Below are 26,491 nucleotides of genomic sequence, written 5' to 3'. Positions count from 1 at the left end.
CCGCGCCCGAGCTAGCCAGAGAGCGAGCGGAGCCAGAGCGCTGCGGACCCACAAAGCGGCCGGACGCGCGGCGGCGGGCGGCAGGAGCGCAGGGGAGAGAGCGGCCCTTCAGCCTTCCCCGCGACCGCGCCACAGGAGCTCGAGCAACTCGGACGCGGGGACCGGGGCCGGCCCCCAAGGTACGTGTCCGCGGAACCCCGCGCCCCAACTTGGCGTAGTTGGTAGCTCCCCGCGACCACAGGGGTGTTGGCAAGGGTCAGGAGCCTGGGGGTATCTCCTCGCGCCCCTCTTGCGGAGGAGGCAGGGTGGGCCAGCAGAGACCACCCCTCAGCTGCGGGTACGCCCCCCCCTATCCCCCGCTCCATTCTGCCTGAGCCTGGACTGCTGCTTGGAGTCCTGTGCTCCCCCTCCCTCCCTCAGTGCTCTGGGCATAGTCTAAGGGAGCGCGGCTTGCGGATCCAGGTCTCCCCTTAATTAGAGAAGGGTACTGAAGCCCCCGACCCGAGAGTAGTGGTCTCTGGGGCATCCAGAAAATAGGTGACAGGGGTCCTCTATAGTTTGATAGCAGACCCTAATTTGTGACGCAGCCTCATTTGTAACTGAGCCTCCCCCCCACCCCCCTTCCGTGAGAGGGGTCCCTAGGTCTCTAGATCCGCGACAGGGGCCCCAGGTGTGCGAGGCATGACCCTGTCCCCGCCGTGAGATCCCCGCCGTGAGATCCCCTGCCGCTATAGCTGGGGCCGGTGGCGGAGGCGCTCAGACCGTGGTGCCCGGCGAGGGGCTCGCCGTCGCCCTGCCCTCCTCTCCCGGCTCACTGCCCTGCGTGCCCCCTACCCCGCAGATGCCAGCGATCGCGGTGCTCGCGGCGGCCGCCGCGGCGTGGTGCTTCCTCCAGGTGGAGAGCCGACACCTGGATGCGCTCGCCGGAGGCGCGGGCCCCAACAATGACCAGTGGCTGAGCACCGTCTCCCAGTACGACCGGGACAAGTACTGGAACCGCTTTCGAGACGTGAGTACTGCCGCCGCCCGGCCCCGCGGGCAGGGGCGCCTCTGTGAGGGGGGCCTCTGAGGAGGGGTGGGGCGGGGACTGGTGCAGACCCCACGGCGGCTTGTTGGCCCCTTGCTCCTGGGCTGCGTCTTGCCTGAGAAGAACTTTAAAGAGAATTTCAAAGGCTCGATGCTCTTTGCCGGTTACCTGTGGTGTAGGTGTGGTTATCTGTAGGACTGGGGGAGGTGACTGCACTAAACATGGCATGAACAGCGAGCAGCGGCTGAGAGAGCGGCTCCGCAGCTTCTGAGTTCTCATGTGTCTGGTCGTCTTTGCCAGCCCCCTAGAGAACCTCCCTGGGGCAGCAGCGATTGGAACCATCTGTAGGATGTGCCCGAGGATCTCTGTTGCAGAGGTTAGGTTTGGGGGCGAGCCAGTTGTTCCAGGAGGTTTGGGGGGTCATAGCAATGGGTCTGATCAAATGTTGGGAGAGGGGAGTGTGGTGGTTTTGACCCTTGGCGTCTTTAGGGGAAGGGGAAGATGGCAGGCAGCTCATGGAGCTGGTTCCCTACCCCAAGGAGGAGCCTGGGTGGCAGAGGACTGCTCCTGGCGAGCCCCGGGAGGGGAGAAAGCTGTTCCTGGCCACCCAGGGGCACATGTGCTGTCTGCGTCTGCCCCAAGGCTGGCTGCTGCTCCCCAGGTATGCCCCAGGGGACACGGGGCAATAGCACCGGCGCAGCCTTCCAGCAGATGGCAGCCCCTCCGTGTGCTGCCAGCTGTTTCAGAGGCTGCCCCAGGTGGCCGGGGCCGGGCACCAAGGGAAGGAGGAAAGAAGTTTTATGACACTTAACATGAGGAATTCCTGTCCATGAGAGAGACCCGTCTGTACTCTAGAGCAGGGTACAGGGTTCTTGGAGGTGGGAGATGTGTGGGAGTCACCCTCCTCCCCTGGATTCCTCTCAGCCCCATTCTGGGTACCCCCAGCCCTTGCACGGGGAGAGTCCGAGGAATCCAAAGAATCCAGATGTTTTCTGGTACTTTCTAAAGAGATCTATCTCTCTGGGTCCCACTTCAGAGGAGCAGCTGCGCCCATAGCCTTGAGTGGGGGCTTATTTCTCTCACTTCCCCCTCTGTTCCTTTCCCCTCTCCCTCTAGATGACTGTGGGCTGCTTCTCTTTCACTAATGCTCCACAGCTACATGGGGTCTTAATTTTGTAGCAGATAGTCTCCCTGCCCTCCCCGCCACCATGAGATCCCTGCCATCCCCCTTACCCCCATCCCTGACCTGCCCGGTTAACTGTCTTCAGTTACCTTTCTGACCAGCTCTGAGGAGCCTGCACTGACTGCGGCGGAAAAAGATGCCCCAATTGCCCAACATATGCCCCAAAGAAGCTTCCACTCATAGACACACATAGAGGAGAGATCATTTTGCTTTTTTGATTTCTTTTCTCATTACATTTTAGATAAGAGTTGAGAAACAGGGCAGATGTTGAACTCTGTTAGAGAAGGGATAATTGGGCCAGCTGTGGGAGAGAAGGGGCCCCTCTGTGGGGGGCTTGGTTCCTGTGACAGCTGGGCCCCATTGAGAGCAAGCGTGGTCTCCGGGGTGTGGAAAGGTTTGCTGTGCTTCCTTGGGCCTGTTTAAGGTTTTCTAGTCTCAATGTACCATAAGCATGACATTTTTATTTCCCATTCATCTTTATATTTTTAAAAATTGCACTTTTCTTCCTTTCTCATCTTTCTTGCAAATGGTGATTTTTTTTTTTAATCCTTGCATCAGTGTTTTCCAAGCCTGCCTGGTGATGAAGCTCACCTGGGATGCTTGTTAAACTGCAGCCCCCAGCCTCCTCCCTGGAGATTCTGGCTCCATATTTCTGAGATGAGTGCTGGAAATCCATATTTTAAACAAACATTCTAAGTAATTCTTAAGATGGTTAGGAAATACTGCCTTGAATGTTGTAAAAATGGCTAAAGCATAACAAAAAAGAGAAAAGCTTCTGTGTTCCATGTGCTACTTTTTTTGTTTCTGGAGTAATTTTAGGTATGAAGCTAACATTTTAAGCAGCATTTTTTTTTTGTAACATGATCATTTAATCCATCATACCATTGAAAACATCTCAAAATGTTTAAAAAATCCTAAACATCTTTAATCATCCACCATTTTATGTGCTTCATGGGGTCTTCTGATGCTAGCTGTGGTGGCTCAGACATAATTTAATGCCATTAACCTCTTTAAGGGTGTCGTGAAACTCTAACTAGATAATCTTTTAGGCCAAGTCCAAGTGTTTCTGTTGGGTCATTCACTTGGAATAACCACAAAGCTGTGGTCCCCTGGGGCCAGAGAGTAAAACATCGCTTCCTATAAGAAGCCAGCTGATGCGTGGACAATGGACAAGGCCCCAGCTAGGGCAGGTGCTCAGCCAGCCTGAAAGCTTTTACTGAGCCAGGCCTTGCTCGAGGGTGACAAAACTCAGCTTCTCTGCTATTGTTGCAGTTGTGTTGTTGAAGCCACTGGTGACTTTGGAAGACTGCCCATGGACTATTGTTATGATGCTTGTCAGTGTTTGAACTTCATTGTGAAAGAAACCTTCTTGCCTTTCCCCTGATTTGTCACTTTTTGCACTTGGAGGAGAGAGATTTAGAAGTGATTTTTGAGCTTGTGAAACTCAAAGCTAAGAGCTCCTTTTAGAGAGCTGATGATACCCATTGGTGTTGTTACTGGGCTAGCTGAAATGGAAATGATGGCCGGCTGTATGTTCCATGCCCCCCTGCCTGTTGAGTGTGCTGTGACATTGCCAGAGATGACCTGATAGCCTGCTTATCACTTTGAAGTGGTCCCATATTGATCCAGGCACACAAATAATCACTCTCTTTTGTAGAAGTAAACATTTCAGAGCTACTCCATGTCTTGTTACCTGGAGTGATGGATGCAAGAGAAACATACCATTCAGATGTTATTGCTCCTTAAATCTATTGGTGGTCTGTTAGCTTGGTCAGCATTCTTCTTCTTCTTCTTCTTCTTCTTCTTCTTCTTCTTTTTTTAAAATTAATGTAATTTATTTTCCAATCATGGAGTTCATCATTGTTTTTATAAAGACTAGCAATTGGGATGTTTGGGCCAGATGGAAACCCAGACTTTTGCACGAATATAGTATTAAGGAGAAGATGAAGAAGGACAGATGTTTGTATTATAATAAGTTGTACAATAATTTCTCACTTTAAACTGTCACGCATTTAACTTCTCTGTGGTTTAAGGTTGAGGGGTCAAGATGCCACAGCCATTCTTCTGATTTTTTTCTGCATCTTACGTGGCTCTCCATAACCATTCTTGTAAGGGAAATTTCCTCTGTTCATTCTTCCATTCGTTTGTACATTCATTCATTCCAACAAATACTCGACTATCTATCATGTGCTACAGTGGTTTGGCTCTCAGGGTGAGCAAGATAAGTAACAGGACCTCTTGTCTACTGGATGAAATCCTTTAACATACGCCATCACACATTTCTTCCTTATCCTGTTTTCTTTTTTTAAATAAGTTTTTTTTTCTTTAAAAAATTTTTTTATTGGGGAACAGTATGTTTTTCCAGGATCCATCAGCTCCAAGTCAAGTAGTTGTTTCAATCTAGTTGTGGAGGGCGCAGCTCACTGGCCCATGTGGGGATTGAACTGGCAACCTTGGTGTTATGAGCACTGCACTCTAACTAACTGAGCTAACCAGCTGCCCCTGTTTTCTTTTTTCTTATAAAGGTAATATGGGCTGGATATAATTTAAAAATTAAAACATTACAGAAATAGTTAATACCTAACATTAACGAAGCACTTTGTGTGCCAGACATTGTTTAAGGTACTTTACATATATTATCTTATTTAATTCACAACAATTTAGGAGAGAAATACCATTGTTATCCCCAGCTTACTGGGAGGTTAAGTCTCGTGCCTGGAGCTGTAGCACCGGGTAGTGGAGGAGGCTGGCCTGGGACCAGGCAGTCTGACTCTAGACCAGCGGTTCTCAACCTGTGGGTCGCAACCCCTTTGGGGGTCGAACGACCCTTTCACAGGGGTCGCCTAAGACCATCGGAAAACAAAAAGATATTTACATGACGATTCATAACAGTAGCAAAATTACAGTTATAGAGTAGCAAGAAAAATAATTTTATGGTTGGGGGTCACCACAACATGAGGAACTGTATTAAGGAGTTGCGGCATTAAGAAGGTTGAGAACCGCTGCTCTAGACCCTCACTGTGTACGGCAGCCAGGCAGGAGTGGATTTTGGGTGTGAGCCTCCACTGATATCACATTGCAAGTCTCTCCAGCTTTATATCTGGCGGCAATCAGTGAAAAACCTTTGGTTGAGAGCAAGTGGAATGGGAAGCCAGGTGGACACAGTTTATTGTTAGGGGATCACACCAGGGCTTGTCTTCTGCTAATAAAGAGTCTCTGATTTGATTAAAATAATATTGTTGCTTACACCAAACATGACATTTTCTTTCTTTTGCACACACGCTACTAGCCCTGACATTTAATTCCAGGATAATTACCTTTAGTAGGCCCAAAGACTCAGAGATGTTGCCTTGGCTGGCATTTATCTTCTTCCAGGGTGACCCGAGTTTGTAATTCTAATGAGACCACCAGGCCCAGTCTGCAGTCTCTCTCCTTCTGGCGCACGCTCGGTGGGATTTGGTGGTCTCTGTAGCAGAACTGGGGTGTCAGTGAGCATCCGATCTGCTCACTGGATCTTACCAGCTCAGCTATAATGAGTTTCAAGGGCAAGTGGGGCTTATTGACGGAACAGTGGCTGGCGCAGATGGCGGCGTTGGTGACAAGAGAGGTGGCATGGCTTCGTGGATCAGTCATTAATCTGTCACCACAGAAAGTCGGTTGGTAATAGAGAGTAGCAGAAAATCATTTTGATTAAACATGTTCAAGGAGACTGAAATGAGTTTGTGATCCTGACTCTTTTTAATGAACCCATCTCTTAAATCCCCTGTATGAGATGACCAAGGATGGAAGTAATTGTTCCACAGGAGCCATTATCAAGGGACACTCTGAAAGTTGATCGGCCTAAGACCATTGTTTGTGTCCCCTGTCCTTGCCTTCCATTTGTCCTTGCCAGGGAATACCTAGCTCTCATCTGGCAAGGGTGGCAGAGCTGCTTGTCTCAGGTGACCTTCCCAGGGGGTGTTCCCCTGTTCTCCTGGTCCTCCCCCAACCCTACCCCCACACTATTTCAGGGGAGCTGGGCTGCTGGGGGGATGAACAGTCTCCTATATGCTGGTGAGATTATTTTCAAAAGCAGGAAGCGGTCCCAAATGGATCTTTGGACCTGTAATGCTCCCTTAGCTCAACTATTTTATCTTGCTAGGGGAGACAAAGTCATGTTAGTAATTGGATATTTTATAATAAGCCATTTCTCGTTCAATTACTCAATGTCATTTATTTCAAACCAAACACACTCAAAGCTCTTGAGGCTGAGTCATGTCACAGTGCAGAATGCGTTCTTAGCCCAAGTTCATGCCCCAGTCTTGCCAAGTGTAAGCCTGGGTCTCGGCTAGAGCATCAGTTTCTGCGTCTGTAAAACTGGAGTGACCCCACCTACTTGGTGGGGTTTTGCGGAGGACCGAGCTCATGGCACAAAGTAGATGCACACGGCCTTTCAGTGGCCGTTGTACCTGTTACTCTGATTCACCTTCTGAGGGTCGCTTCTCTTAACTTTTGCTCTGTGAGCACGAATGAGTTGTTGGCACACAGCTGTGGATGTTGCATTGTGTCTCACGTCTTAGAGAAACGTTGGCGCAGTTTGCTCCGTTGTCCCTGAGCCTGTCTTCACTCCACACCTTGCTAGTCTGGAAGGCCATGTGAGGTTCCATAGGGTCCAGTCCCTGGTATTTTCCAGGCCCAGTTCCTGGCACAGAAGTCCCTCCCCTATTTCACACGATCACTGGACTGCTCCTGAAACTGGCAACTCTCATCATGATGTCGCTGAGAGGAGGTTTGTGCCCAGCTGTGCCTGAAATCCTCGTTATGGGAAGAGATCCCCAGGGAGCCCCGCTCTGCCCACTAAGCTCTAATTGGTTTCACATTTCATGTTAAGCTCTGATCCAGTTGCCGCCAGCCCACCACAAAAGGTAAAAACTTCATCTTGCGCTGCAGCGTGGTCCCAGGCTGGCTTTGGGGTGGAGAGGGGCCTGCCTCATTGTCTGTGGGGACGCTCCCACGGGGTCTAGCAAATGCATCCTGTTGGCTTCAGAATCAATAGGAAAACACTAGTAGGATTGGCCAGGCTTTTGTTCCTTCTGTCGCAGTTCTGACTGTTCAGTTCCAGATCATGACAAGCCTTTGGAGCCCCCGTAACTCACTAGAGCCCAAGCAGGTTAGCTGTGGTTTAGGAAAACCCAAACAATAATGAACAGTTAATGCAGGTCATGATGGTTTGTTGGGGCAAAAGTATTCTCCGAATGCCAGTGACATGCCAGGCCTTTGCTAGGTGGTAGGTGAAGAAGACAGACGAGGCTTGTACCTTCCTGGAGTTTACGGTCTAGCATGGCAGAGACACAGTCACAAATAACAGTCACAGGTAGCACAGTTGAGAAGAGTGCAACAAGGTGCAGGTACAGCTGCTCAGAGAATGTGTCACAGGGAGGGGAAGGGGCTAGTGAATTTTTCTGGTCCGGGGAGGGCTCCCTGGGAAAGGCATGGGAAAGGATACGTGCCGGGTGACTGAGCAAACCAGGTGAGGCGAGGAGGTGCTTGTGGCCCAGGCAGTGAGCGTAAGTGCAGGTCCAAAGGTCCTGAAGTGGGAAAGACCCAGATGTGTTTCCATCAGATGTGTGTGTCCTAGGAGTCCCTTAGGTAGCAAACTGTCTCCCAGTTTATTTTAAAAAAGCATGCTTTGCATTTTCAATTTAACATGCGTTTTGGGGGCAGGGGAACGAATCACCTGTGACAAGTGAGGTACACAGATGGGGCGCATACTTGGAGGGATGGCCTGTTCTGTGGTCCCCCCTCTGTGCCTCTGTGCTGCCCTCTGCATCCATCTCTGTTGTGTAAGGACCCCTCGCCCCGCCTTCCCCTTTCAAACACTACTTCCTACCCCTAGTGTCTGTGACCCACAAGCTTCTCTCTCCCTCCATGGTCAAGTATTCTGGGCGGCAGAGCTCCTACAATTCCCACTGCTGCTTAGAAATGAGGGCACCATAGAACTTCTTGGATGGAGTGATGATCTGTGAAGTTTCTTTCAAAAATGAGACTGGTATATACGGGCTGCTCCTTGCTCTCCTCCCATCTCCCCCCCCCTGCCACCAGTGCTGAGAACCAACTGGGTGCCAGGCTTGGAAGGTAAAGATGAAAACCAAGAGTTCTACCCGTGAGGGTCACAGTTTAGGGGGAGAAACACAAGCATTCGGTTCCTCCAGGCCTGCGTCGAAGTGCGGAATAGTATGTGGCATTTCCTAGCCCCTGGGTCTGGGTCCTCCCAACTTGACTGTGACGGATATCAGGATAATGGTTTCTTTTGGGGCAGGAGGAGAGGTGCCTTCACAGACTAGAGATGCGAATTATTGGACATTCTCCTGGAGGGATAGCACTAATGTCCAAATTAGCTAGATTGGGTTGCTTTTCCTAGGATTCTGTACAAATATGTCCCTCAGGTGATGCTCCCTCTCCCTTGATCCTTTAAAAGAACTTTTCTTTGGTGCAGTGGGGAAGGGAGGGAGGCAGGAAGGACATATTATTCAACTACTTTAATAACCTGCAAACTCTTCCTGTGTGCTCTGCGACCCGTCACACTGCGGAGGGCAGCGTCACCGTTCCCTGGTGTAAGCATGTGTTGGGTAAGCGGGCATCCATGCAGAGTCCATCGGGGCTGTGGCTGGGGCAGGGAAGAGAACTTCTGCAGGTGTGCCAGGTACCTGTTGCACAGGTAAAACGCGGAGAAAGGAAATATACTTTCCAACAGCGGAAGCCTCCACTTTTCTATGTCCTTTCTGCCCTTTCTCTTCCACTGTGTAGAAGAAATCACTCTAACTCGGTTGTGAGAAAGGCCAGGCCAAGTTGAGGTGACCAGCCATAGCCAAGGTCAAAAGGGAAGATGCCCAGAGCAAGGTGCTAGAGCAATGGTTTTCAGACTCACACCTTTCTAATCTTGAAAAAGTCACTGGTGGGGCTTGTTTAAAATGTGGACTTCAGCCTCCTGGCACCAGGCATAGTCTTCAGCAGGTCAAGGTGGCACCCAGGAACCTGCACTTTAAATAAGTCCAGGTGATTCTGAGGCAGGTAGTTCTCAAACTGTGTTTTTCAGAAAAATCCTGGAGAATTATTGTTCCTCCCAATAATGGCCAACACCATTAGCTCTAATGAATAATAAAATTGTAGGCAAAATGAGCACTTTGTCTTGCAGTAAATTATCATGCGTGCACTGTTTCCCCCTATGCCAGCAGGGCTACCACTGATATCAAGAGAAAGTAGGGTCTTGGTCTCCAGTGTGGGTATCTGCATAGGTCTCAGCCAGGTCACAAGGTGTTTCTAGGGGAGAAGAACACTGGACCATTACCTGGCTCCTAGGGCATTAGGGGCGCTTGTGCACGTGATGGAATTGATATGGGACCTTCTACGTGACAGAGTCCTAGGGGACCATCTCAACAACTCTTCCCATCTCCAAGGGGGCCTGAACCCAGCCAGCTTGGGCCTTCTCTTGGGACTTCTCTAGCAGAACGGATGTCTTGTCCACAGATGAGCTGAGGAAATTGACTCCGGCATTGGCTTCAGTTTATAGAGAAGCGGGCATTGAAGCTGAAGTGGTGCTCAGAGCATGTGATAGATGAATGGGGAGGTAAGAGAGGGTGCTTGCTTTCATAGGAGGCGTTCCCTTGGACATGGAGATGCCAATACTGGCAGCTGGAAGCACATAGAAGGTCTGAGCAATATGGGCTGGACAGCGACACTATCAGCAATCCTCTTTTTGGTATATTAAACCCCTTTGCTTGGTAGGGGAGATAATTTTGGAAAGATCATAAGACACCAAAAACAAATACTTATCAAAGTTTAGAAAATTTATGAGACTCAACAAGACATAGAAGTATTTCTTATTTCAAAGCCAGTCTTTTGCCCACTAAACAAACTCTCAAACTTGTCTATCCCACATTGCTGAACTTCTTCAAATTGATGGTGACCAAAATAGATAAAACCTTTGCCAAGAGGGAGAGAAAAAATAGTTAAGTGTATTGAACAGACATGTGTGGCTATTTGGGGTCTTTCCACAGCCCATTGTTAAGGGACAAATGGGTATTTTTGAGGTCTTTCTATGCTCATTGGACATGCTGATTCCTTTGTGACTTTGGTGGGCTTGGTTTGTTGGTGTTCACCACTTTCATTTGGCCAAGGCGTCACTTCCCATCTGAGCCAGCTCGCCTTGCTGTGGCTCTGGACCTGCTGTATAGCCTGTGACGAGCCATCTTCCATGAGGCCTGTGTTATCCTTCAGCGAATGAGAGAATAAAAATGCTGTCCATGGTAAAGATGAAAGAATGCTGTTTTTACTGGGGTTGGATAAATTGTGTGATTTTTATGTGACAGGATTGGTGGTTTAAACTTTTTTTCTACTTCAGAAAGACCTTTGTAGGTGTCTTTTAGAAAGATCTTTTCTGTCCACGGTCATCCTGGACCTAGGTCCTTGCCTTTCTAGCATCCAGATCCTGGTACACAGATGCAGTGGTTATGTTTGTTTGTTTGTGTATTCACACATGGATGCCGCAGATATGTATTGGCCAGGCTACCGTGTCCCAGGCACCGTGCAGGCCCCTTTGGAGATAGCAGGGAGCAAAACAAACCTGATTCCTGTCCTCTGGAGTCTACAGGCTTCTTGTCTGAGACAAAGTGAGAACAACGGGTACTTGATGGTCAGGGGCCTGTTAGGGGTTTCTCTGCACAGGAAAAGGCCTGGTTTACAAAGGAACCAGTGCAGACCTCGTCAGCTAGACCAGAGGCACTGTGACCTGTGCCATGTCTTGGTGGGAAAGCAGCGTAAGCATTCATCTCTGAGTCTGTCTGGTGGTCAAGCCATGTCAGCTTACCTCAGCTCTTACTGACATAATGGGTGGCCTCCGCTATTATGACCCAGACACTGCCAACGCAAGGGTGCTGGTCTGTGCAATCGAGACAGGACTTGATGTTCGTGAATGAGGAGGTGTGGTGAGTTTAGCCTCATCAGGGCTCTAGGTCAAAGCTTGTAGCAAGTGGATAGATAGTCACAGAAAAGATCTCCTGTGTCCAGCTGCCCTGGGTTGGGAGCACGTGCGTCCCACTGGAGTAGAACATCATAGAGCAGAGGGTACCATCATAAGTGCTGCGGGGGACACACTTTCACAAGTGGGCACAGCCAGACAGCCGGCAACCAGATCAGGACACAGTATTAGTCGCATTGGAGAAGTCTGTTCTATGCCTCTTGCAGTCACTACCAGTCCCCTCCCAGGTAAAAGCTCCCCTGACTCCCAGCACTATAGATTACTTTTGCCTGCTTTTGTGCTTTTGTAATGGAATCATAAGGGTTTTGCTTGTTGGTTTGTTTTTTGTCTGGCTTCTTTTGCTCAACATCAAATTTGTGATACATTGTTGTGTGTGGCTGTAGTTTGTTCACTCCCATCGCTGTGTGAATATTCCTCACTGTATTTACCTGTTCTGTTGTTGAAGGACGTTTGGGTAGTTTCCAGGTTTTGGCTATTGCATAACAGCGCTTTCTTAGGCATGTCTTTTGGTGAACCTATGTATGCATTTTTTTCCGGAACACCCCTACATGTAGAATCTATTGGTCGTAAGATAGGTGAATGTTCAGCTTTTAGAGATGTGACTAAATAGTTTTCCCACGTGGTTGTATCAGTTACTCTCTCACCACTAGTGTATGAAAGTTCACTGGGAACGTTTTCATTTTACTGATTGAGAAAAAAAATAAATCAAACCCACAGTCTAACTTGTATGTTCAAGTCAACAAAATCTATTGAGCATCTATTACATATCAGGCAGTTGCCTACTCTTATGGAATCTATGTTCCAGCCGGGGGAGAAAAACAATATGGAGATTAAGATACAACTGTTGGCTGTTAAGTTCTATAGACAAAAATATACTAGAGTCACTCATTGGGGGGTGCGGGGGGGTGGAATTGACAGTCTCTCCAATAAGTGGTGTTGGGAAAACCGGCTATTCACATGCAAAAGGATGAAATTGGACCCCTTCTTACACCACTCACCAAAATTAACTTGAAATGGATTAAGGACTTAAATGTAACACTTGACACCATAAAACTCCAAGAAGAAAACATATGGAAAAAGCTCCTTGACATCGGCTTTGGCAGTGGTGTTTTAGATATGACACCAGGGGCACAAGCAGCAAAAGCAAAAATAAACAAGGGGAGCTACATCAAACTAAAAAGTTTCTGCACAGCAAAGGAAACCATCAACAGAATGAAAAGGCAGCCTACTAAATGGGAGAAATTATTGGCAAACCATATATCTGATAAGGGGTCATTATGTAAAACAACTCATACAGTTTAACCGAAAACAAAAAGAAAAAGAAAAACAAAACAAATAACCTGATTAAAAAAATGGGCGAAGGACCTGGATAGACATTTTTCTTAAAAAGATATACAAATGGCCGATAGGTACATGAAAAGATGCTTCATATCACTAATCATCAGGGAAATACAAATCGAAACCATGAGATATCACCTGCCACTTGTAAGAATAGCTGTCATCCAAAAGACCGGAGATAAATGCTGGCAAGGAGAAAAGGTACCCTCATGCACTGCTGGAGGGAATGTAAATTGGTGCAGCCACCGTGGAAAACAGTACGAGATTTCTCAAAAAATTAAAAATCAAACTGCCATATGATCCAGCAACTCTCCTTCTGGGTATTTACCCAAAGGAAATTATCACTATCTCAAAGAGGTATCTGCACTCCATGTTTCTCACAGCTTTATTCACAATACCAAGACATGGCAACAACCTAAATGTTTTTTGACAGATGAATGGATAAATAAAATGCAATATTATTCAGACATAAGAAAGAAGGAAGCCCTACCATTTGTAATAACATGGGTAGACCTTGAGGGCATTATGCTAAATGAAATAAGTCAGACAGAGAAAGACAAATACTGTCTTTCTTATTTGATCTCACTTATATATGATCTCACTTATATAGGGAGTCTAAATAAACTGAATTCACAGAAACAGAGGATAGATTGGTGTTTGCTGGGCGGATGTGAGACTGGTTTGGGGGGAATCAGGATGTGTTGATCAAAGGGTACAAATGTCCAGTTATAAGATGGATAAATTCTGGGGAGCAAATGTACCGAATGGTGACAATATTGTATTTGAAACTTGAAAGTTGCTAAGAAACTAAATCTTAACAACAAAAACAGCACTGTAATTATGTGTGGTGAAGGATGTGTTAACCTTATCCTGGCCATCATTTCTTAATATATATGTGTATTAAACCATTGCATTGTATACTTTAAATGTTCACAATGTTATATGTCAGTGATATTTCAATAAAGCTGGGAAAAAACCAAACCAGGATAAAGGGAATATGGAGGGGATGCATTTACACCCTAGCTATGGGCTTACCATTATTCTTGGGACTTTAAATGGTCCTTTTTCCCAATTTAAAGAAATAGATGATTTAAAAAGGGAATTTAGAAGATACAGAAAAAAGAGAAAGAAATCACTCCCTTTCCATATGCAGTCATGGCTAATACTTTTTTGGGATGTGTTTGCTTCCAGAAGACTTTTTAATGCCAAAGTTTTTATTTTCATGGTTGACATCCTGCTGTTGATATGATTTGATGTTCTCTCTCTCTCTTTTCTTTTTTCATTTAATGACAGAGCATAAACATTTTAGTATAGTAAGCTGTTTTTCTTTGTAAATGACATTTTAATGGCGTATATTAGTCCAGTGAATGTATATACTACAGTATACCAAACGAAAATGTCTGTCAATAGACAATTGGTTGTTTCCATTTTACCTTATTATAAATAATTGCACGATGAATATTTTGGGCACAGGAGTCTTTCTGTGGTTAGAATTGTTTCCTTACGATCTATTCCCAGAAGTATTATAGAAATACATGGTGTACTGGCATGTGCGTTTTAAAGACTGTTGATGTATGTTACCATGTCATATTGACTCTCCCGCCAGAACTGTGGAATGTATGTCTCCTGCACCCTTTCCAGCTTTGGCTATTAGTGACTTTTTGGTAAAGAAGAAGAACATGATTGAAACCCAGCCTGCCAAGGAACGTGCAGTTACTGCATCTGCTCAGGGAAGACGCTGCGTGCAGGGGTCCTGACCCGGGTGGAGTGTTTCTCTGATCCGTCTTGCTTTTGTCAGGGAAACGGGCCTGAGAGACCAGCAGCTCCGCCAGAGTTAGGGTGCCCGAGCCGCTGCCCTTTGTCCCGCTTGTGCCTGCCCTTGTGAACGCTCTGCAGAGCCTGTTCTCTGAAGAACCCTTTGAACTCGTTGTGGAGATATTAATGAATCCCAGGCTCGTTCATAATTAGGAGCAGGAGCAGATGCTCCAAGCCAGATTTCAAGTCAAACTGCCGCTGACGTTTCTCCTGCTACTGGAGAGCATATAGATTCTTTAATGCCGGCGTGGTGGAGGGGTGCAGAGGAGATCATTAACCACCAGCTCCACCCCGTACCCTGGTGGAGAAGTGGTTTCTCCTGTTGAATACAGGCAAGGCTGGGGCCCACATCTCAGCCTTCATTTGTGTTCAAGACACCTGCCTGACTTGCACTGCCCCACATTTCCTGCCACTGCCCTCACCACAGTCCTATGGGGTGCGCTCAGCTCGGAGGCAGGGAGGAGGGTCCCCGGCTGCTGTGGCAGCATCTTGAACAAGATGGAAAACACAGCAGCTCTCTGGGTCTGGCAGCTCTTCGGGAGCTCTCTGCAGGCCTAGAGCTCTGCAGGCCTAGAGCAACGAATCCCAGCGAGAGAAAGCTTTGCCCCCAGGCGACATTGGCAATGGCTAGAGATATTTTTGGGGAGTGTGGGTAGGGGTGCTGCTGGCATCTAGTGAGTAGCGATCAGGAGATGCGGCTAAACATCCTACTATGCACGGGACAGCGCCCCTCCCCTTCCTCAAATGTAAATAGTGCCAATGTTGAGAAGTGCTGGCTGAGAGACATGGTTGCTTCTTTTATGATTATTATTCTTTTAGTGCAAGGTGTGCTCCAGGTGGATGAAACGGAGAGGGAGGGGCATAGGATGAGCCATTCTTTCAGTCATTCATTTAATAAATAAAGGTGCCAGGTACTGTCCTAGGCTCTGGGACGCAGCCGTAAACAAAACAGGCGAAATTCTCTGCCCTCATGGAGGTTACATTTTAGGGCACAAGCGCCTCTTGTTCCCAGATATTTGACTTTTCCCAGAGCCAAGAGATGGGAGGATCAATCAAATAAATGTATTATTTTCTGTATCCCCAGGAAATCTGATGCATTATTGCAGCCAATCAGTTATAATAAAAACCATATAATTTTTATGATTTTTGCCAAGACAAACAGCCGCAGGGAGTTTTTGTGTGAGATGTTGTGTATTTACCTGCGAGTCCCAGTAAATTGGTTACACTGTGAAGCAGAGAGGCTGTTTGATTTTGTTTCCCCGAGGAGGGGGTAAAATGCAGCATGAAAACATTTCTGTTCCCGAAAGAACTGACAGTCTCCAGATGGATGGGCTGCTTCCTCTCCCTTGAATCTCGTTTCCCCACACATCTCGGGCAGGAGCCGTTATTTCCAACGAGATGATCCTCGCTCACGACTCACTTCTTTCTCATATACTGCGTAGCAAATTTTAATGATCCACTCCTCTGAATTCTGCAGCAGTGACGGCCAGTGCGGCACCGCGCTGTGCTGGGGCTTGGGTGTCTCACACTGAACTGAGTTCTTGTTCTGCCTGTTGGAGATGCACCTGGATGGTGAGCGCCTGCATTCCCGGACCTCGGCTTGTGAATTCTGGCCTCTCTGAGGCTGCCAGATGTTCAGTGCATATTTGGGGATGTACTGGGAGTCTTTTCTCTCTTCCTGTATAATTGCAGCATCTTCCTTGGGAAGGGAAAGGGGACGCAGCCCAGAAGAAAATGAGTGAGTCCACTCAGCCTCCCAGAGGATGGTTGGTCAAGCCTTGGCTTCTGGGTTGAGTAGCCTACGAGGCCACACTGAGTGCATATGGCAGTGGAGATGGGGGGAGTAACGTCTCTCTTCTATTTGGATGTTTCTGTAGTTTCTGTTCATGGATGTGAAGCCTTAGTTTGGCTTTATGGGATGTACCATGCACCTTGCCCCATGGAACCGCCCTTGGGCATCTTCACCATGTCCCTTTCCCCCTTAAAGACCACCCTTCTTTTTCTCCTTTATTCTATTCTGCACTCTCTTCAAGCCTCCCACCAAGTCTTTCCCTAGCCAGCATGGGTTCCTGCCTCTGTCCTGTCTGGTCTCTCTCCTGGGGAAGGTTGGATGTCTTAGGTGTGGGCAGGAGCGTGGAGACAAGGTCTTTTTGGCCTGGTCCGAAAGATCCTTCCCACTCCGAAGATGGCTTTCCACAAACAGAGCTCCTGTGCGATGCTAAGCTAAAGGCGTGTCTTTCTCTTCCCTAGCCTCGAGTTACTTCAGAAGGCCCACTGAGTTCTTGGGCGTACTTTAGGGGTGCGGAGGAAAGAGAAGCCCCATACGCATCTCCACACCTCTGCTCCCCTTTCCACGACTCTGAGGACCCTTCCTTTGTCCTTCCTTTGTGGCGTTTCTGTAGACCTGGGGCTGTTACCAGTTGTCCAACACCCAAAGGAACTTTCTGCAGTGACTTTCTAGATCTTTTCTTCAGTCATAGTTTTAAAATCTCACACACTCTTCTCTCCTCCCCCCTACACAGAGTTGGTATTTATGTGAGATGTTTTCATAGCACCCGAACCTGACCGGAGGAGCTGAGCCTCTGTAGAGGTAGCAGATGTTGCTGCTTAGGTGAGAAACTCAGTGTATGTCACACGGACAAGGGGAGCAGGGAAGAATCACACTCCTTCTGTTATTTTGGTCAAGGAAATTTTGAGTTTCAGAAAGACTAGGTCATCTTAATTATTGAATACCTGTGTGCTAGGCGTGGTGCCAGGGCCAGAGATGTGGAAGTTCAAGGTTAAACCTTGGTCCTAAGGAGCTGACACTCTCCTTGGATAAACAGGTAAATAGACAGTTGTAACATGGTGATGTGAGTAAACGCAGGGGAGCATAGGACGTTTTGGGAACCCCAGGGAGGATCATGCGATCCCCTTGGAGAGATCAGGGAGGTTTGCAGGGGGGATGCCTGCTCTGGACTGAGTCGTGCTTTTTGGGGAAGGCTGTTGTGAGCAGAGAAGTTTCTGCAGGAGAACCTGTCACCCAAATAAATTCCTGGGCCCCACACAGCCAAGGCTTTGTTTAAGGTCCCAGGCACAGATGCACCGTCTGTCAATGAGACTTTAAACAAGCCAAAGGAAGTCCAGCTTTTCTTTCTTTCAAAGCATGTCAGAGAAGACCCAATTCATAACCCACAACTCCAGTTCTCAAAAGCTCTGTTCTCCTGCTCTTTTGGTCCCCACGTTTGCTCAGGAGCCTTTTATAGGACAACCCCATAAAACTCTTCTTCTCTTCCTTGCCTTTCTCCCAGCAATTTCCTATGTAGTTTGACCTCCCTTCTCTTGGCCAGAGACCCCCCACTTTCTTCTGGCTTCTTAGGGGCTTTCCTACCTTCCTGATTTCTAGGCGGGAAAAAGACAAACTTGTTCTTTAAAGGGCAGGGGTTGGGTAACGTGGAGTGGGAAGTTGGGGAACCTTTACATGCCAATGACTGTCCTCCCTGTCACACCGTGGGCCACACTTTGGCTATTCAGGGCACACCCCTCTCAGTTGAGGTGGTTGAGCCCTAATCCACTTCTCTTGGAGACACTCTTTTCAGATCTCTAGTTTGTCTCTCTCTCCCTGTAGGGTGTACTCTCTTTGTGCAGAGAAAAACAACTATATCTCTAAAAGAAGCAGGAAGACCACATAATAGGATTAGTGTACTGTGGTTGGTAGGTTGATTAGAACTGATTGTCTTGGGGCAGTATTGATTGTCTTTTGAGAATTATTTCAGAAATGTGTGTGTGTGTGTGTGTGTGTGTGTGTGTGTGTGTGTGAGAGAGAGAGAGAGAGAGAGAGAGAGAGAGAGAGAGAGAGAGAGAGCGAGCAAATGTGAACAGCTGTAGCTTTCTGAGACCAGTCACGAACATATGTTCCTGTTTACCAAACATGCACGGGCAACCAGCTTATTGAGGAGGTTCAATTTGGGGAATAAACATAAGTCAATTTTGTTTATTTTTAATTGCTGCTTTCCTTTAATAACATTGTGGGCAGATTCCATAGTTTTTCATCATTTTTAGCTTTAAAACCATGTCCCATTGAGTTTAAAGCTTCTATCTCATATCAGATTTGGAGTTTTCTCTTCCTTCTTGCCTGCATCGTCTGGGCTTGTGTCTCGAGGAGGGGTGTGGTTCTGAGTATATAACAGATTCTTTAACCCTCTTCCTCCGGGATTGTGGTCAGAGGGGCTCTGGCCAGCCAGGCGGGGACCTCCCTGCCTGCTACACAATTCCTTGATGTGCTGGTTTGACTCCAGATTAACCTCTTGCTTCCCCTCTCCTCTTTGTCAGTAAGGATAAGCTAGGTTGTGCTGTGGTAACAAATAACCCCAGAAATAATATTGTTTGGTTTAAAACAACAAAGGCTTATTTCTCCCTCAGGCTACACACCTCTCACAGGTTGGTAGGGGCTCTGACCTGTGTGGTCCCCAGGACAACAGTCTGGAGGACTCTGTCTCCATGTGTTCACAGTCACCGTGGCAGGAGGGAGTGTGTGACAGAGCCTTGCCTTTGCTCTCAGAGCATCTTCTCAAATGAGACACTGTTGTTTTGAGCAGAGCGAGACACCTAGCCACATCAGTGGGGCCATTAGGGCAATCCTACCATGTACCTGAAAGGAGGAGAAGTCACACGATTGCTGAGTGACATGAATAACATCCCAAGAGCACCCTGTCCTAGATGTCTGTCTGTCCCACAGCCTTAGGTGCGCTCATCTCACAGGCGATCCCCGTGGAGAGTGGCACACAGGAGGGACCCAGCTGAGCTGCCTTCTATGTTCTCTTGTTCCCTAAATTCTCATCTTACTGCCCTGCTAAACAGCGGGGAGAGCTGCTTCCCCAGAGTCACCCTTTCTTTCCGTCTGACCCGTCCCCTTGAATTCTCTTTTCCCTGTTCAGTTGCTCATAGGACAGATTTGCAAGCCCATTGCCTGAGAAGATTTCCAGGTGGAGAAACAAATACTTTCCTCTTGCAGGCGGCCCTAGTTCTAAGCCTTCTCCTATAATATACCTCCTTAGATGGCACTGGGGAGGGAAGTACCCCTCTCTGGGGAACCCGGCAAACGTCACATGTTTCAAAAGGTGGATGATGGCCTTCTCCCCTCCCCTTCCCCCTAGTCCTCTTCTCATGTGGAGCAGATGAGGGCCCTGTGGGGTGATGGCCGGATCAGTTCCTCCCCCTTTATGAAGCACTCTGGATAAGAATCATTCTTTAACTTCTGCAAGCTTGTTGCTGGACACTTTTTTCTTTTTTTGGGGAGATATATAGGAATTTGGAGCCACACTTTGGTCTCAGTCAAATTTGGGGAGGCAACATTAAGTCCCATTCAAACAACACACTCCTGATATAAGGGGCCTAACCTTCTGTTTGGCAACATAGTAGCTCATTGATAAACAGGAAATCTTACTAATGTATTCTAATTTAAAAATCCTCTAAACTTTGTCTTGTTCCTTTGTTGCTTCCGGTTTTATGCCCCACATATCAGTGAAGTCATATGGTTCTCGACTTTTTCTGTCTGACTTATTTCAGTTAGCGTAATAACCTCAAGATCCATCCATGTTGTCACAAATGGCACTATTTCATCTTTTCTTATGGCAGAATAGTATTCCATTGTGTATATACACCACATCTTCTTTAAAAACTCACAGACACAGACAAAAGTTTTGTGGTTACCAGAGGGTAGGGGGGGAGGGAGTGGTAGAAGAGGGTAAAGGGGATCAAATATATGGTGATGGACGGAGAACTGACTCTGGGTGGTGAACACGCAATGTGATATATAGATGGTGTATTATAGAACTGTACACCTGAAACCTATGTAATTTTGCTAACCATTATCACCCCAATAAATTTTAATTAAAAAAAGTAAATTATGTAAAAAAATAAAATCCTCTAAACTTGCAGCCTTGCTGATGTTGATTAACACTGGAAACTGTGCTGAATGCAAATTTCTTTTTTCTGTTCAAATTAACTAGGGGCTTGAGAGAGTGTGTGTTTAATTTCTTAAACCAAACATTTTATTGGGTCATTTAGTTTATGTTCCATCTAAAGTAAAACTGGTGATTATTTCAAATCTGAATGTCCCTGATATACGTGAGACTTGGATGGGATTATTTTTTAACCCAGTCACTGCTTCCCTTTCTGGGCTATGGATGCCGTCTTACCTCCTGGAGACTTTGAGTCTAGTCACAGGTCTGAGGCCCTCGAATTTGGTTTCCCTGACCTGTTGGCAGATGGCTCTCGCTCACTAACGTTGGCTCTAGCAATAGTAACAGTGATGTTTATTATGACTTAGGACATGCCAGGTGCTCTTCTAAGATAGCCTTGTCACCATCTTGCTTTATGTTTATCACTCCTCCTTTCAGGCATGCGTATACGCACACATACACTAAACTTCCATACCACGCTCTGCACACAAAGCTCATTTCACCGTCAGAGCTCTGCTGGAGATCCCTGAGGAACCCGGGACTCTGAGTGGTGAAGAGACTTGCCGAGTCAAAGAGCCAGTGAAAGGACAGGAGCTTCACATTTGGGTTGGACTCCAAGCCTACATTCTGGATCACACTGTGCTGATGACGGAAGGCAGCCTGATTCTATGAACTGTCTCTGCAGCCAGCAAGTTGGTAGAAACGGAGGTTTTTTCCTCAGCTTTGGTACATGAAGCCAGCAACATCCCTCTTTCCAGAGCCTAAAAGATATGCTGATATGCGCTTCTGTCAGTGTATCACAGCAGGCCTTAGCTTCAGGTGCTGTCTGAGCTGACATGTGGAGCTTAGCAAGGGGCGCTCTGTTGAGATGAGGCTGCCTTTTGCCCCTCAAGTATGATCATTCCCCGAGGACTTAGTGGGGGTAGCACTGCCATGGGCCAGTGGATACGAACCTCCTCTTGTGCAGAGCTGCTTGTCGGGGCTGTGGGCAAGCTGACAATTTGTTTTGGTATTGTAGCCAGTGGGCTGCACTGCCAGCCCCCTCCCGCCCCGCCTGCAAGTTATGCAGAGAAATATTGCAGGAGCTGGAGACACAAGTTGGCTGTCCCCAAGCCTCTTCCCAACCTTGAAGTTGGTGGGAAAGGTGTCTGGATTGTACACCTCCACAGCTTCCTGCATAGGGCTTTTCCAGTCCTATTTACAGAAATAAATTCACTATTAAAAATAGTTATAAAATCTCATTTTTTGAGGAAATTAAAAAAATATACAGAAGGAAGAAAAAAATAAAGTACTTGTAATCTCTTCAGCCAGAGACAGCTGTACTGCTTTATGCCTTCATATTCCTACTTGTATACGACTTTAAGGGGAAGTGTGTAATGCACATACCTTTCCATTTAAAAACGCCATGCAAATATCTTTCTGTGTCATGGCATCTACTTGGAACGTATCTTTGAAGTATGCCATCATTTATTTAAATAAACCTGTGTTGTTTGCTTACATTTGGGTTTTCAGTTTTTTCCCTATTGTGACAATGCTGCGAGGAACATTTTTGGTGAGTAAATCATTGTTCGTCCTTATCATTAGTTCCTTAGGATAAATTTGAGAAAAAGAATTGCTGAGTTGCTGGGAAACAAGAACATGCAAAATTGGAACACTTTTGAGAAGTTCTGTTGAGCCGCATACCTCTTCTCCCCCACTCAGCCTGAGAAGGCCAGGTTTCACGTACCAAGGACATCATCCAGAAAAAGCTTAGGGTCTCTCTCTCTGAAGGTTCCTCAGTTTTTATTGACCTATTCCTTCCACTTCCTAGTTCCTTTTGTTTTTTTTTATAAAAAGCAAAGGTCACTTTCTTTTTGAGTAGATAATACCTACTCATGGTTCCAGATATTTAAAGAAGTACACACTTCTGTTCCCACCTCTGTTCCTGTTCTGCCATTCTGTTCCCTGTTCGTCTTTGCCACCTGCCACAGGTAACCTCTGTGACTACTTTCTTATGTAGCCTTTTCCAAATTACATGTGCGCATACAAGCAAAGAAAACTGTGTAATTTATCCTCTTTCCCCCGCTTTTTAAACCAAGGTAGGATCCTCTATACACTGATCTGTCTCTTGCCCTTTTTATGTAAAATATTCTGAAGAGATTGTAAAAACACATTAGCACATAGAGAACTTCATTATTTTTAAGACACTTTAGCAGATATATTTCCTAACAACCCTACATTTAAAATAGTAAAATGATCAGACCCCTCAACATTTACCATTAGTACAATAATGTTATCTAGTCTACATTAGAATTTCTACTTTCTAAAAATATCATGTATAGTTTTTTTTTTTTTTCATTCCAGGATCCGAATCTGGTTGTCATGTCATCTTCTAATGGGAACTGTTAGTTAGAAACCAAAATCTGGGTGCTGGATGTGCTTGTCATTACTGGGACTTGTCATTCCTGTTAGACTCTTTAAGTACATCGAGGTAGGAATTAGGTAAATTAGGAGCTCGTACTGATACTTTCAATTTAAATCTAACACCACACTGCTAAATGCCATAAATTTGCCTATTGTTCCTACAGTGGGAACCCTGATTCCTAATTGTATCAATACAATTACTCATTGATTTTATTCTTGTACATACACAAAAGAGTCCAGGAATTCTAGCACCAGTGTTAACTGCACACAACAAACCTACCAAGGAAATGTCAAGATTTCTTTGCAATTCATATTGTCCTTAAACTGTGTCCCACTAAGGGTTTATAGTCAGAGGAACGTGTTCAAAATTACTTGAACAAACTCTTATTTCTAAGTGATTTTGTTACCATTTTAATGTACATTTAAGTTTGTTCATCGCTATTTGTATTCAACTTTAGAGTTTGCTTTTTTGTCATTTTAAAATTTACTGAAAATGTGAAATATTTACACATTTAAAATCAAAACTACATTAAAAAGTCTACTTGGAACTCTTACTCTCTGTTGCAGCCCTTTCCTCTCTGTCCCACCTACCTCCCACAGGCAACCGTCTCATTAACTTCTAGTTTCTAGTTTATTTCTGTGTTTCTTTCTACAAAAATAAGTACATATATGTGTATATTTTTAAATTTCCTTTCCCTCTCCTCTCTCCCTCTCTCTCTCTCTTTCTCTCATCATATGCACTTTTGTACCTGGCATTTTCCACTTAACAATATATCCTGGAAAGAGTCCATAGCAGATGATAATGATCTTTCTCATTCTTTAATATGGCTGCAGAATTTTTCCACTGTGTGGATTTATAGTAGTTTTGTTAGCCAGTCTCCTGTAGATGAGCATTTAGCTGGTTTCAACATATTCTGGAATATTCACAAAGGCACGTGAATAACTTTGTGCGTCTGTTATTTCAGGTCTGTGGAGTTGTATCTTTGGGGTAACTTCCTAGGAGCGGGGTTGCTAGATTGGAGTAAAAGCATATACAGTTTTGTGAGGTACTGTTAACTCTTTCTCCATAGGTTGAACCATTTTGCACTCTAACCAGTGACCTATGACAGTCTGGTTTCCTCACAGCCATGCTTGCAGACTATGTGATGAAGCTTCTGAATTTTGACAACTATGATAGGTGGGAAATGGTATCACAGTGTAGTTTGAATTTGCATTTCTCTTATAACAAGTGAAGTTAAACATCTTTTCATATATTTTGTGTGTCTTTTTCTGTGGTCTCTTTACGAATTTTGCCCATTTTTCTGTTGGGTCATTTTTTTTTTTTAAGTTGCATAGTATTCCATTGTCCGGATCTACTTTATTTACCTAGTCTCCTATTGGTGGAAATTGGAGTTGTTTCTTATGTTTTGCTGTTAAAATAATTCTGCAGTGAGTGATCTTATGGAAACCTCATTTCACTCATGTGTAGCTGTACCCACAGGTTAAATTTCGGAAGTGGATTTGCTGGGGTATATGAAAGGGTCTATGCTCTGGTAACACTAACAGGTATTGCCAAATTATGCTTCTCCCATGGGTAGCCCCAGTTAATACCCCACCCACAGTGTATGTGAGTGCCCATTTCACCCCAGCTAGTGAGCAGACTGGGTTATTATCTTCTGGATTTTTGTCCTGAGAGGCGAAATATGCACTCTCAGTGAGATGTTAATTTGCATTGAGCATTTTTCACATACTTGAGATATTTGTATTTCTTTTCCTGTATTATCATCTCCTACATTCTTTTAAGATTTGAGCCGCCCTTTTCCCAGATAAGGTGGTGATGGGGGTGTCAAAAGGGAAGACAGTGACAGGGATATGCCCTGTCTGACTAGGAAGGAACTCTGTTTCCGGAGAATTGCAGCCCCAGACCCACCCAGTCCTGAGTGTCCTGTTCCTAGGATCCACTCCGAGCGTGCACACGGTCTGCTGGCAGGGCCAGGCTCCCCCGATAGGCATCACTGGTATATGCTCCCATGAACTCATGGCAGCGAGTCCTCGGTGAGCTGCTCTCCAGATGATTTCTTTTGTGGAGCGAGAGCCTGGCTCTGCGACCACAGCTCATGGGACATTTTCTTAACTCCTCTCTGCTCACTCTGTCAGCTGCTTTCTTCTCCTCTCCTGCCCAGACCACCCGGACCGAATCACTCTGCTCCTGGACACTCTGCCTATGCTCATGTGGCTATCTCTGTGGCGATTGCCAGACCACAGAGTTCCAGAGTTCCCTGATCCCTGTGTTCTCAGCCTCCCACTTCCCTGCTGAGAGTGGAGAGAGTGCAGAGGCCCCGCCCACTCAAAAGTGGTGTCCTTTTCTTGTTGCTGTGACGCTGTCCTCCTTGGCTTGGCTGCCTTTTGCTCTGGGTCTTATCTACTGACTGCTGGTCCCCAGCTGGCCCTCAGGAGCCATCATTATTTCTGCTGGGTGGTAAAGGGACTGCTTCTGGGTTTTCACATTGTCTCACGATGGCCACCAAGACCCTGCAGGTTTCAGCCATGTTTGTAGCCACACTAGGGCAGCAGAAGCAGCCTCTGGACCGTTCCCCTGACCCTGGCAGATACAGCCACACAAATAATAATAGCAACTGCTCTTGTTGGCGAATTTACTATGTGCTGGTCACTTGACATATATTTCCATTTAACCTTTGCAACAGCGGCACAAAGTAGGTGCTATTACCATCTGCATTTTCCAGTTGAGGAAGCTGCCTCAGCCCCCGCAGCTATTACTGGGCAAAGAAAGAGCAAACAAGTGATTTGACTTTGGGGGAGTATTATAATTCGGTAAGGAGGGCAGCAGAACCCACCATTCTAATTAAGTGAAAAATAATTCTCCTTCTTTGCGCATATATCACCTGAACGGATCAGCCCAGGATCACCCCATGTGGCCGTGGAGACCTCAGCCTGGCTTGGAGAGTTGAGCAGAGAGCTAAGCTTTGCACAAATTGGTTAGGACGCATGGTGATTAACAATGACCAGCGTTCAGTGAGCATTTACTATGTGCCTGGTGCTGGGTTCAGCACTCCATGCAGTTATATTGTATATTCTCACAACAATTTTATGGAAAAGGAGCTATTTCAGTCCAATTTACATATGAGGAGACTGAGGCTCAGAACATTAACCAAGCTGCCCAAGGACAGATGGCTATCTCTGGCGAGCCATGATTCAGGCCTGGGTGGCTGGTCTGCAGACACCCATGCTCCTAACTGTCATGCTACCCTGCCTCCCAGGAGGCTGGGGAAATGCCACCAGACCTCCGGCTAGCTTCCTCTGGGCAGAGCCTCCCTTCGGGTGGGAGAGGGAGGGAAGCTAGGATCTGTTGCTGTTTATCATTGGTGATCTGATGGACCAGTGACTTTAGTCAGGCAGATGTCCTTTCTGCCCGTGGCAGGCCCTGAACAAGGTGGTCTCCACATGCTGCAGAGTGCATGACTTCTTGGCAGCAGGAGGCACAGACTGGATCTGAGACAGCTGACCCCCTGACAGTCCTGCTGGGGTCTTAGGGGCCCCAAACTCAGCAGTCGCCACTTCAGAAGCTTTTCCCAGATGTACCTGGGGCCTCCTCTATCCTCTTTGGGTCTGGCCTTCTCAAAGCAGGGGACAGCCTCGCCTCCCGCACTGTGCCCAGGGGTAAGACAAACAGCATGGCTCTTAGGAGGGCCAGTGCTGGGATGCCTGAACAAGCTTGGCTGACCTGTTTTCATAATAATACCTTGCATTTTTCTTTAATTTTTTTCTTG

General features: G+C 46.6%; 1 protein-coding gene across 2 annotated transcripts in view; it reads left to right on the top strand.

Moving 5' to 3' along the window:
• SPOCK1 (SPARC (osteonectin), cwcv and kazal like domains proteoglycan 1) overlaps window positions 1–26,491 on the top strand; it is a 511,698-nt gene continuing 485,207 nt past the window's right edge. The window contains exons 1-2 of one of the 2 annotated variants that reach the window (XM_019660993.1): window positions 1–179; window positions 842–1,009. In XM_019660993.1, coding sequence (XP_019516538.1) covers window positions 842–1,009 — 168 coding nt within the window. In that variant the 5' untranslated portion in view covers window positions 1–179. The remainder of the gene's footprint in view (window positions 180–841; window positions 1,010–26,491) is intronic. The other variant, XM_019660985.1, reaches the window with a different exon arrangement.

This window comes from Hipposideros armiger, unplaced genomic scaffold, assembly GCF_001890085.2.
Source record: "Hipposideros armiger isolate ML-2016 unplaced genomic scaffold, ASM189008v1 scaffold_11, whole genome shotgun sequence".
Taxonomy (NCBI): domain Eukaryota; kingdom Metazoa; phylum Chordata; class Mammalia; order Chiroptera; family Hipposideridae; genus Hipposideros; species Hipposideros armiger.
Note: the sequence above shows the minus strand (reverse complement) of the source record. Positions and strands in the feature narration are given on the sequence as shown.